General features: G+C 44.4%; 1 protein-coding gene across 1 annotated transcript; it reads left to right on the forward strand.

The window, feature by feature from the left end:
• The first annotated feature begins 4,237 nt into the window (after nt 1-4,237).
• FGF19 (fibroblast growth factor 19) lies at nt 4,238-8,491 on the forward strand. The gene is made up of 3 exons (XM_033062814.1): nt 4,238-4,583; nt 4,677-4,780; nt 7,650-8,491. The coding sequence occupies exons 1-3, from the start codon at nt 4,238-4,240 to the stop codon at nt 7,980-7,982; spliced, it is 783 nt and encodes a 260-aa protein (XP_032918705.1). The 3' UTR covers nt 7,983-8,491.
• The last annotated feature ends 3,262 nt before the right edge of the window (nt 8,492-11,753 follow it).

Raw genomic sequence — 11,753 nt, forward strand, 5'->3', positions numbered from 1 at the left:
CTTTAGAGCAGACCTAACCAGAAGATATCATTTGTCCAGAAGGTATCATTGATTGTACAAGCTCCAAGTCAATTCCAGGCTCAGTGCTGCTCTCCGGAATTCACTGCCTGATAGCAATAGCTGAGGAAGCATTAGATAACAGAATGGTGAGAGATATTTGAAATTGGTTGTCTGGCTGTGCTTGTTGGGAAGAACCAGCAACAGCACACGCCAATTACAGTAACAACAATCTCTGCAGTGTGTTGACTTTCCTTAGCACCGTGGTTTTAGAAGCAGAACTCCTCTGGAAGTGGATAATTTGGAAAATCTGCAAGTATCTGATGCATTTGAATCCCGCAAATTCACCAAGGACTGTGGTGTCAGGGGAGAGATTCAGTGAGTGCTCGTCCCATCCGATGACATCCTGTCAGTGGGTGCACGCAGCGGGAGCTGTGGAATCTCAATTCTGCACTCATTCACAGCCCGGAGAGAAATATTGTCACCTCCATGCCTCTTGGATTGCAGAAGCAGCTGGGAAGCAGAGCAGTCCCTGACATATGGTGGAGTAACCTCTCCTTCTTAGGCAGGTTTTTTAACTTGTGCTGTGCTGATAAGGCTCTTTATAGAACAAGCTCGTGCTCAAATAACTGCGTATCGCAGTGTCCTGTGCCTTCACTTCTGCCTTCCCTCATTCTTCTGACATATTCTTCTCCACCAGAAGCAAGAGAAAAGGCTGGGCTGGCTCTGCTGGCCTCCTCCCATGGGTAAAATAATTTTCTTTTCTCTGTCACTTCTGGGATGACTGGCAGAAACTACAGCAGAAATCAGAAACCAGCAGGATTAGTGCTAACATCTCTCAACCCTTACTGCCCTCAGAGTATTATCAGCCTCTGAAATTCTCCCACCTCTATCTTCAGAGAAAAGGGAGGAAGACTGGCAGATCTCTTCACAAAAGTAATATTGGATCACACTCGTGTAATTCCAACTACAGAATCTGCAGGAGTTCCCAAAGACAGCCCAAAGGAAGCAGAAAATCTTCAAGGTTTCTGTGATAATTCCCTCTTCCTGCAGTGACTTGTACAACCCAAGCTTTCACCATGATATTCCAAAGATATTCCATAATTGAGAAAATGCCTTTTCATCCTAAACACCTCTAGTTTATCACATTTTGACCCTCACTCAATCTTGAGTGACTCACCTATATAATTTTTCCCTCGATCTCCACCATAAGGTAGCCTGCTATGACTAACTTTGACTCTTGCCCTATTTCCTCATCATTTTTGTGGCCACCTGCCTTAGCTTCTTTTCAGTTGGTTTCAAATGTTGTTATTATCCAGTGTGGCACAAGCCCTCTGTTACCTTTCTGGTGTGTTCCAGGATCTCTGGATGTTTGACTTTTTAATTAAAGTTAATTTTATTCTTCCAAACTCATTCACTTCAACTTCATTATTACCAAAAGCTGGACTTCTTGTTCTGCGAAATTACATTGGAACATTGAAAAGTGCAGTGGAAATAAATGATTCATTGCAACAGGTGAAAATGCTTTTGCAATTGTGTACTGTTTGGTCAGGAGGTATTTTTGTTCTAGAAGACTTTCCTCCCGGGTTTTTGTTTTTTTTTCCTGTCCTCATAAAAGCAGAAAATCCGAAACTACATGGTTTCCTTATTGCAGGATACAGGTCCAGCAGTGGAAGTGATGGTGGGATTTCCCCTACAATACATTTGTTCTGGTAACATTTTTTTCCTGCAAATACATTTGTAGAAGTTTGCAAAGGCATGTGTCTACTGAACTTTGATAAAAGATGCCAATAAATGATAAAGTTCAGTGACACAGACAGGAACTGAAATTAAAATCATATGTTGCAACTCTTGTATTTTGAATTCAGTGACATTCATTAGTTCAGTGACATTTATTAGCTCATTTATCTCTAGCTAAAAATAAGGCCCTGGATGTGAGTTAATCATCTAGGCTATTTTTTTCTTTACAGAGGCAATAAAGAAATGAACACTTCTAGGGTATATTTAATCCATATCTCTTCAACAGCTGTTTTGTGATGGGATAGGTGCTATTCAGTCCAATTAAGTGTTTGCAGGCACTTTCCTCTGTCAGGGACTACAGGGGAATTTGGACAAATTATTTAGGTTGAAACCTTCCCCTAACAAGAGAGACCACTCAAAAAAATTAGTTAAGGGCTTATTTTTTTGTTTTTGATTAATTTGATTAGACATGAACTGTTACACATCAGCCCATGTAACATCAGCAACAACAAAAATAAAGGGTCTCCATCAATTGTTAGGAAATTCTCCTTTATAGCCAGTTTTTTCACTGATTCGAAATATCATTTAGTGCAAATGATTTGTCCTTTCTGCCTCGATTTTTGATCCTCACAGAGATGAATGAACAAGTTTCAAGCATCAATTCCGTACTGGCTGAAAGAAGCCTGAACTTCTTGATGAAGAAAATAAAACATACAATCATAATTATTGTTCCCACTAGAGTACAGCAGAAGTAGTGATCATAAAGGAGCTTCTATTCACTGAGATGAACAGAAAAATTGAGCTAAAGAAGCCTTTCAGATTCATTTCAGAGCATAACCTCTGCGTGTGTGGTGGTGCTCAGTACCTTGAAGAATGCCAGGATGAGTTACATGCACAACTGCTGTGGGGCCCAGGGTTGCGGGGCAGGAACTGCCTTTGTAGCAGCCATGTAATAACATTGCAGAGGAAAAAAAGAATTAGGGACTCGCATGCCTTAGTATTATTTACTGGGCTTACAATATTGTGAACTTCCATGATGTAAGAAAGACCAGAATTGGTAGGAAAGCTCACACATGATTTGGAGAATGCTGCAGGAGACACCGGCGTGAAAAGTGGTCTTAATCCTTATTAATTATTCAGGGAAAAACTTTTCTGGGTGTTTCAAGCTGATCACCAAAAAATGCCAAAGCTAATCAAAAGCAATAGCTGCTTTTAAAGTGATTGATGAGATTCAATCCCTTGGTGAGTTTGTTATGCAAGACCCTGATCATCCAAACTCAGACTGATCGATGTTGTTAATTCCAGTTAAACACACCTGAAGCTGCACATGATAATAACTGCAAGGTATCGTTCTACAAGCCTCTGTATTTTTTGTGGCCTTGACTATGTGCTCATCCTCACTGAGCTAAGATTGCTCACAAAGAAGAGCTTTTGTGGGAGCGTTTGCAGGAGGGAGATGCAAGTGTAGAGACAAAAGGATAAAAGCAAACAAGTAGAAAAAATATAAAAACAGCATGTGGAGGCTGACCAAAGCTTTGTGTTTCAGAAAAGCTGGTCGAGAGGTGGAGTTATGTCTTGTTTAATTGTCACTTAATGTCCTGTGGGGGAAATTTTTTTTTTTCTTTATGAAATTACCAGTTTTCCTCTTTGAAATCTGACAAAATTCCTTCAATGATCACTTCGGATACACAGAAGAAAAGTCGGCAGCAATCCCTTTAAATATGCAAATACGTTGGAAAACCCCCAAACGTGTGTGTCGTCTTCTTTGCAGGGGCACTCGCTGAGCGAGCTCCCTGGGAGGAGCCCGCGTGGAAAAAATCCATGCGCAGACCAGAAGAAAAATTCTATCTGAAGCTTAAATCGGGGGATGCAGTTTTACTTCATGCAGGATTGTTTTCCCCCAGTCTCTTTGTAAGAAGTGGGGACGAACCGGAGCCCCCCCAGAGAGGCTCCCCCGAGGCAAGGCGAGGCAGCAGCAGCATCCCAGGGGCCAGGCTCCATCTAGTGACACGGCCGGGGATGGCCCGGCGGGGAGCAGCCCGGAGCCGTGCCGGGACACCCGCAGCCGCCGGTACCTGGCCGGAGCTGGCTCTGCAGGGCCGGGCCGGGCTGTACCAGCGCTGTGTGCGGCCGTGCCCCGCCGGCTGCCCGCAACTGGGATAAACCGTTCCGCTCCCCCAGCGCTCGGCCCCTACCGGATACCGGAGAGGCGAGCCCACGTTTAGGCAGCAGCTCTTTGACTTCTGAAAGGGAAAATGAAATATAGGACGGGCAAGGGCGAAGGCAGGGGCTGAGCAGAAGGCAGCCTCCTGCCACTGGGTGGGCTGGGTACACACACGCCCACCGCCGGTCCCCGTCCCGGCGCCACATCGGGGCTGCGGGACGCGCAGTGCTCCGGCACCGCGGCCGGAGCTCGCAGGAGCGGAGAGCTCGGACATGCGGATGCGGAGGAAGCGACTGTAGGGTGTCACCCGCTCCGTATTTTCGGGGGGAGTGACCGATGCGGTATGAAATGGACTCTATATCGGATGCGGCCGGATCGATGGAGCTGATAACGGCGAGCTATAAAAGGCCGGGGGGCGGCTGCGGCCGCGCTACAGCCCCGAGGAGCCGAGCCGGGATGGGGCTGCGCCCCGCCGCGCTGGCGCTGCTCGCTCTGGCGGCCGCCGCCGCCTCCGCGCTGCCGCTGCCGCTGCCCGACGCCGGCCCGCACCTCAACTACGGCTGGGGAGAGCCCATCCGGCTGCGGCACCTCTACACCGCCAGCAAGCACGGGCTCTTCAGCTGCTTCCTGCGCATCGGCGCCGACGGCCGGGTGGACGCGGCCGGGAGCCAGAGCGCGCAGAGTGAGTGGTGGCGGGGATGGGGATGGGGACGGGGACGGGGCAGGGCCGGGGCTGCGGGGGTAACGCTGCTGTCCCCTCTCTCTCTGCCCGCAGGTCTGCTGGAGATCCGCGCCGTGGCCGTGCGCACCGTGGCCATCAAGGGCGTGCAGAGCTCCCGGTACCTGTGCATGGACGAGGCGGGGCGGCTGCACGGGCAGGTGAGCACCGCGCTGCTGGCCCCGAGGGTTTTCTGCTCTGCAACAGCGGCGTGTTCTAATAATGGGCTAACAAAGCTTTCCGGTGTCCGCCAGCCTCCCTCCCCCACCTCCCCCTGCTCTCCTTAGGACCTGCCGTTCTTGCCATCTTCACTGCCAGAAAGGTTGTGGGGATTGTTAGAAGGCAGAAAGGAAACGTCATTTAGAAAGTAAATGATGTTTTGGGTGTCCGCTGCCAAAATATACTGAAAGCACAGCCCAGGGTAAAATTGCATTTAGGTTTAAAATTCTTGTCAGTGGGAGACTGTGATTTTGCTGCATAAATAGATAGTAGATTATGAATAATTTCTCACTGTTTGGGTCAGGTATTTTGCAAAAAAATAGATTAAAAGAAATTGCTCCTTTGGAGGAGAGTTGCAGCCAGCTGGCTCCCAGGAATACAACTCCCAGGAACATGGGATTGTCATCTCTTAGGAAGTTGCAAACAGAAAAAGTATTTGAGGGGGAAAGGATGCTTCTCCACTGCTCACTTGTGCCCTGCTATAACAGCACACCTGTGAGACTCTGAGGGTTGGGGAGTTAAGTATCCCACTGATGCCACTGGGTTAGCTTTTTCAGTAGGATTAGCAACTAGCCATTGACATAAACTCATTTTTAAGGCATGTGAATACATTATTCACTCTAGAATCTGGCAGATTTAGTCTGTATAGAAGACTGAGTTTCACAGAGCGATGGCTTTTCATGATGCCACAGTAAAGATAGAGCCTGATTGTTTTTTAATTACTGCAGCAACATTTCTGCTGATTTCAGTGAGGAAAGGACTTGGCCTATTCTCAAAACTCCCAGTATCTTTAGTAACAGCAATACTGATGTTCCTGAATGCAGATAGAATTAAGAATGTGGAACATAGAATTAAGCCTTTCTGAATTTCCTTGCTTTTCTGGGCTCAAATCAATGAATGCTGAGATGAAGTGCACAGGTTCAGATGATATGGAAGGTCAATTATTAGCTTAATTCTTTAATGTATGTCCAAAACAAATCAGAGCCTGGATTCTGCTCCCATTGGAGCTACCAGCTGAACTTAAGCAATAACAGAATTTTAAAGTGGCTCTCCTATAACAGCATTTTGAAGGCATTCACGTGGAACTGCATTTGTTGGTGTAGAGTATCAGATGCAGGTTGGGGTTTTATTCTGAGAACACTACCGCACGTAGCCGTGCTGCCCCATCTCTGTGTTGTGGACACCTGCTGTCACCTCTGTGCTCACAGCCCAGCCAGGCAGCTCTGCAGGTAAATCTTTACCTTATCAGCACCATGCGCAGGACTGGGAGAACAAAAGGGCAAACAAAAGGGCAAACACGGTGTCTGGAGGCTGAACCTGTGCTCCTGCAGCATGGCCTGTTTTGACACTAGAAAACTGGGGTTGGTTTCTGAATGTGCTGTGTGCTGCAGACCCTTTAGGGGTAATGCTGAACATACTGACATACTGTGATTCCTCCTGTGAAAAAAATATCTCCTGTGAAAATAAAAAATCTGAAAATACTTTAAAAGTCTGTTTGGTACTTGTTTAAAAAAACAGACTAGAGACCATCCCCATGCAGTAAGAAGGAAAGGTATAGCTGAGACCTGGGGATACAATCAATATCTGTTGTTTGTAGTGTGCACTTCTTGAGCAAGAAGCTCTTTTATTTCATCATCCTTTTTAGGGAGGCTGAGCAATCATAAAGACAGCTAACAATCCAGCCCCAGTTTTTTTCATATACACATACTTTTCTGAGATAAAACATATTGTGTGAAAGGATAAATATTGCACCATTTTATTTGGAGAAAACATATTTTCAAAAAGTACTTTATTAATTTTAAAACATTATTTTAAGAGATAACCAAATGATCTTTTTAAAGATAAATTAAATTATCTTAATTTTATCTTAATAAATCTAAATTATCTTAATTTTACTCCCTGTTACTGAGGGTGTCTGAGAAAAGCCTAAATATGCTTTCTGTTCAGACAGGCAGAACATTCATGTAAGGACATTTCTGTCTCTGCAGACTGACACATAATCAGCAATTCTCTTTTATTGAACACAGGTTCAATCACCTGCAGTGGCTGAGCCTGAAATAGCACCAGAGTTGTAAGCAATGCAGTGCTGGTGTAAAGATCTAGAGAGGTCTGACCTGCTGATATGGGTCTAATGTACAAATATCATATATTATTTATATGTTTATATACATATATATGTATAATTTAAGATGTTACTGATATATAATATCTGTATAGACCATTGCAAATGTAATCCTACAAATTCATACCTAAGAAAATACATTCTTCTGTTCAAAATCCTAACTTGTGCTGGTATTAATTCAACAGTTCTCATGTTAACATGAAGATGACATTTCGTAAAAGGGTCTTGGGCAATTTCAGTAAATTTTGAGCAGAAAGAGGCAGAAATTACCTTTTAGCAGTGTTTTACTGATTGCCTATGTTACCTTTCTACAGACCTGATCCTGAAACCTTTGCACAGGCAAATCTCTAACAGAGCAGGAGTTCCATACTTGGATTAGGAGTCATGACTGCAATTAAGGACAGTTCATCTAAATCACCACTGGCATCTGAGACTATTTTTCCCAATACTCAGGACAGGATAAGTGTGGTGGCTGTGGAGAAGCATATCCTAGGATTCAAAGCTGATATAATGTGATGGACATGGAAAAAAAATTCAGGAGTTCTGGAATAGACTAGACTAGACTGGACTAGGCTAGGGATTGGGACAAGCCAGAAGGACACCCCCACTGAGGGACAAGAGCTTTTTGTGGTTGGATACAACCAGCCTGGTGGGTATATTTCTAACTCTCACTATTCCTTGCTCTTCAGCTCAGGTATTCCACTGAAGACTGTTCCTTTGAGGAGGAGATTCGCCCAGACGGCTACAACGTGTATAAATCCAAAAAACATGGAATATCAGTGTCTTTGAGCAGTGCCAAACAAAGACAGCAGTTCAAGGGGAAAGATTTCCTTCCCCTGTCTCACTTCTTGCCCATGATCAACACGGTGCCTGTGGAGTCAGCAGACTTTGGTGAATACGGTGATTACAGCCAGGCCTTTGAGCCAGAGGTGTTCTCCTCACCCCTGGAGACGGACAGCATGGACCCCTTTGGCATTGCCTCTAAACTGTCCCCAGTGAAGAGCCCCAGCTTCCAGAAGTGACTGTGCTCCCACACATTTTTACAGGAATATTGAAGAGTACTGCAGGGTTTTTATCTTTTTGTACAGTGATATTTGGGAACTTTTTTTGTGTATTTGAGTATGGAGCCAGCCTCATCCTTGATGTACCTGTAAGAGATGAGTGCCAAGAGGCAATTCTATAGTCTAAAGAATTGCCTATCCATAGTTTTGTTTGGAAAAGGAGGATTAAATGGTGAAAAGTTTAGCAGTTTTATCAGAACTCCTCCATAGGTGGTGATAAAATAATTGTAATTTTTCTACAGCAGATTCGCTTCCACCTATATTATTCCACCTGTTATATCTGCTCATACAAGCAAATGCAGAAAACCTTTTTCTCTTCAGAGACCTCAAACTCAAACATTTGGACCAAAACTAGATGAAGGAAAACATCCTACCAGATGTAACTTGAGTTAATGCTCTTCTTAAAAAGCTGCTAACAACATTCTGGGCAAAACTGTCTACTTAAAGCCTACTACTGAAAAAGCAAATCTTGTATAAGGGAAAAATGGGGAAAAAATCTCCCTTCCATTTTTGCTAAAAAGTACTTTGGGAAACTTGATCATTGATTTCTTTTGTAGGCTAAATTATGTTCTCTGTGGCATCAGAATCATCCAGCAGAGAGTTCTCATCAAAACCAGTGAGAATTCAGTGTGTGGTTGGAAGAGTGCCAAGGGCTAGAATTGATGTTCATCAGGTAGGGAATGAGCAGCTCAAACAAGTGTTTAAATGAAGATTCTGTTGTATATAAGCATGTATATGTCATTAGCAGAGAAAAAAACACTGAGAACGGATGTATAGGTCAAATCAGTTGTAAAATCGGTTTTTGTGTTTAACCTTTAACCACCAGGAATTCTTTCAAGTCACTTCCAGGCTTGATTCAGCATCCATGGGAACAGTGGAGAGATGGTTTAGTGAGTCAAAAGCTACAGAACTGGGTCAGGATTCTTCTTGTAGGAAGGGATTGTGAGTACCTCTGGCCAAGGCACCTGATGTCTTCAAGTTCTGTTCTCCCTTTGAAAGATTCAGTGAAGGAATAACCAAGGTGAAGCCAAGGGAAAAAAGAAAAAAAAAAAAAAAAGGATGGTTCAGGGATTCTACTTGTTTCCAAAGTTTCATTTGTAATAGAGATTTCTGGACCAAAAAAAAAACTAAAAAAAGAGAAAAAAGCTAAAAAGCTCTACTGGAAATACCGGTGTTCTTCTGACCTAGCACTTCATTGCCAATGCAATATTTATAATTAATTTATTGAATACATACATCTGTTTATTTTGTTACTGTTATTTATGTTCAAAATTCTATTTATATACTTCTGAAGGTGGTTTTTTTTAGTTGTAACAAATCTTGTGAAGTTTTGTAATCAATGGAATTTTAGTCAACAGTAGCCAATTTATAGCCAATTTTTAAATAGCTGGAATTTTAGCCAATTTTTAAATTTCTGTGCATTATCGGTAGTGTAATGTGTACATTTGCAATAAAAGAGAAAATCATCTTCAACACTGAAATCTGCTTGACTCTTTTGTCTCTCCCTAAATGCCATATTCACATATCTTTTAAATACCTCCAGAGATGGTGACTCAACCACTTCCCTGGGCAGCTTCTTGACAAAACAATCCTGTGGGTAGAAGGCTACTCCCATTTTAAAATGGGAACCATTCTTAACAGTGCTGCCAGGGAGAAAATGGTGAGTTTTGCCTGAAAAAGATGTCAGTTGCTGGCAGGAAAAGAGCTTGAATGTGTCCATTTTGAAATGCTGTGAGTCACAGGAACAGCAGATTTCTGGGCTGGCAAACATCTCCCATGGTGTTTTCCCATTCTCTTCTGTGCTGAGCCACTGCCATGCAGGGTTCCCACTCCTTGTGTGCTGGGAGAGGTAGTTCTGATTTTCATGTTGTCTTATTCTGAAACTTTTCAGATTTCACGGGGTTTCATTTCCAGTTTTCATCAGTCACTATATTTTCTTTGAAAGCTTTCCAAGACCTTTCTTCAAAAAAAAAAAAAAAAATACAAATGAACTTTTAAAGTTCGGTCAAAAATAAAAAAAAATATCTTTTCTGCTAAAAAATTGCACAGATTTGAAAGGAGACCTGGCAAATAATGGAGTTTGGAGGGTACACAGTTTAATTGCACCAGTGAGAGATTTTTAAGTGGGTGTAATGAATATTTCTCAAGGATGCAAAGACAGGCAACCTTACATTTTGGGAACAGCATCTTGAACTCTCTCGTGACCCTGTTTGCTGACACCTTTGGATTACCATCTTCCACCGGCAGCACGATGATTTTTCCTGCAACAGCGTGGTTAGAGGTTGGTTCAGTATTTATTCAGCCAGAGGGAAGAATGCCAGGAGCTAAAAACCTACACCACTTCCTGGAATGCCTCAGTTTTCGCTGGAGTTTTCCCATCCCAGCTCTGACCAAACCTGGCTGCTTTCCTTATAAAATCTCTCAAGATCTCGGCTTGAGGTGGGAGGATTGCTGGGAAATGCTTCCCCCTGCCCTGCGACACCTGACTCGGTCAGGAACCGGGTGTGCAAAACTTCCAAAAAACGCCTTTAGGTCTGTGGGAAGGTAAACACCTCCACCAGCCCTCAGCACACACGTCCCCTGTCCATCAGTGCTCCTCAAAGACAGCAGGACAAAGGCGCTGCTTTCATTTGCAAGAGCACATTTTACAGCCCTAAAAGGTTTTTAAAGTTCAGGTGTCAAATGTCTCCTTGTGAAGTCTCAGCTGGAGGCTGTGATGTGCAAATACGAGCTGTTAGAGGAGTGGGGAGGCTGCGGGAAAGGAGATACTGAGCGTCTTCATTTCCACTTGGAGGAAGTGTGAAAACCTATAAATCAATTCAAAAGTCGTAGTGTCCACTTTACTCTGCTCAAATCACTGAAAACCTGTTGGTGGAAAATTTGGGGGCCACTCTTTCCACTCTGCAAAGTGTACTTTGCATATGAGTGGGGAACATGATAAATAAAATTTCCCCTTTTTCCACAAAAATACAAGTATTCCAACACCAGACTGGCGGAATAGTGTGATCCAGAGCCACATTTTCATTAAGTATCTGGGGGTTTCTTTTGATCTGTAACAACTCATAAGTATTTTAACACAGCAGCCTAAAACGGCACACTACAGATTAGGTGGGTATTTACACCAAAAATATTTGTGTTTTGGAATCATAGACTAGTTTGGGTTGGAAGGGACCTTAAAGATCATTTCATTCCAGAGGCGCAGGGTGGGATTTGTGTGGTACAGGGTGGGATTTGTGGGACACAGGGTGGGATTTGTGGGACACAGGGTGGGATTTGTGGGACACAGGGTGGGATTTCTGGGGCGCAGGGTGGGATTTCTGGAGCACAAGGTGGGATTTGTGTGGCACAAGGTGGGATGGATTTCTGGGGCACAGGGTGGGATTTCTGGGGCGCAGCGTGGGATTTCTGGGGACAGGGTGGGATTTCTGGGGTGCAAGGTGGGATTTCTGGGACACAAGGTGGGATTTGTGTGGCACAGGGTGGGATTTCTGGGACACAGGGTGGGATTTGTGGGACACAGGGTGGGATTTCTGGGGCGCAGGGTGGGATTTGGACGCAGGGTGGGATTTCTGGGACACACGGTGGGATTTCTCGAACACCGACGTTCCCCCGTGGGCTCCGCAGGCCGGGATCTGTGGCGGCGCTCGGGCGCCCCCTAGTGGCCGCACGCCGTCATGGCGTGTGGGCGTGGCTTAACAAGGGGGCGTGGTTCGCGCTCCCAGGCCACGCCCC

Source organism: Catharus ustulatus, chromosome 6 (assembly GCF_009819885.2).
Source record: "Catharus ustulatus isolate bCatUst1 chromosome 6, bCatUst1.pri.v2, whole genome shotgun sequence".
NCBI lineage: Eukaryota > Metazoa > Chordata > Aves > Passeriformes > Turdidae > Catharus > Catharus ustulatus.

Bases quoted from the DNA above. Each gene is read 5' to 3' on its own strand.
- FGF19 (XM_033062814.1), top strand. From the start codon at position 4,238: ATGCGGTATGAAATGGACTCTATATCGGATGCGGCCGGATCGATGGAG. The intron at 4,584-4,676 runs GTGAGTGGTGGC...CTCTGCCCGCAG, and splicing joins CGGGAGCCAGAGCGCGCAGA to GTCTGCTGGAGATCCGCGCC. The intron at 4,781-7,649 runs GTGAGCACCGCG...CTTGCTCTTCAG, and splicing joins CGGGGCGGCTGCACGGGCAG to CTCAGGTATTCCACTGAAGA.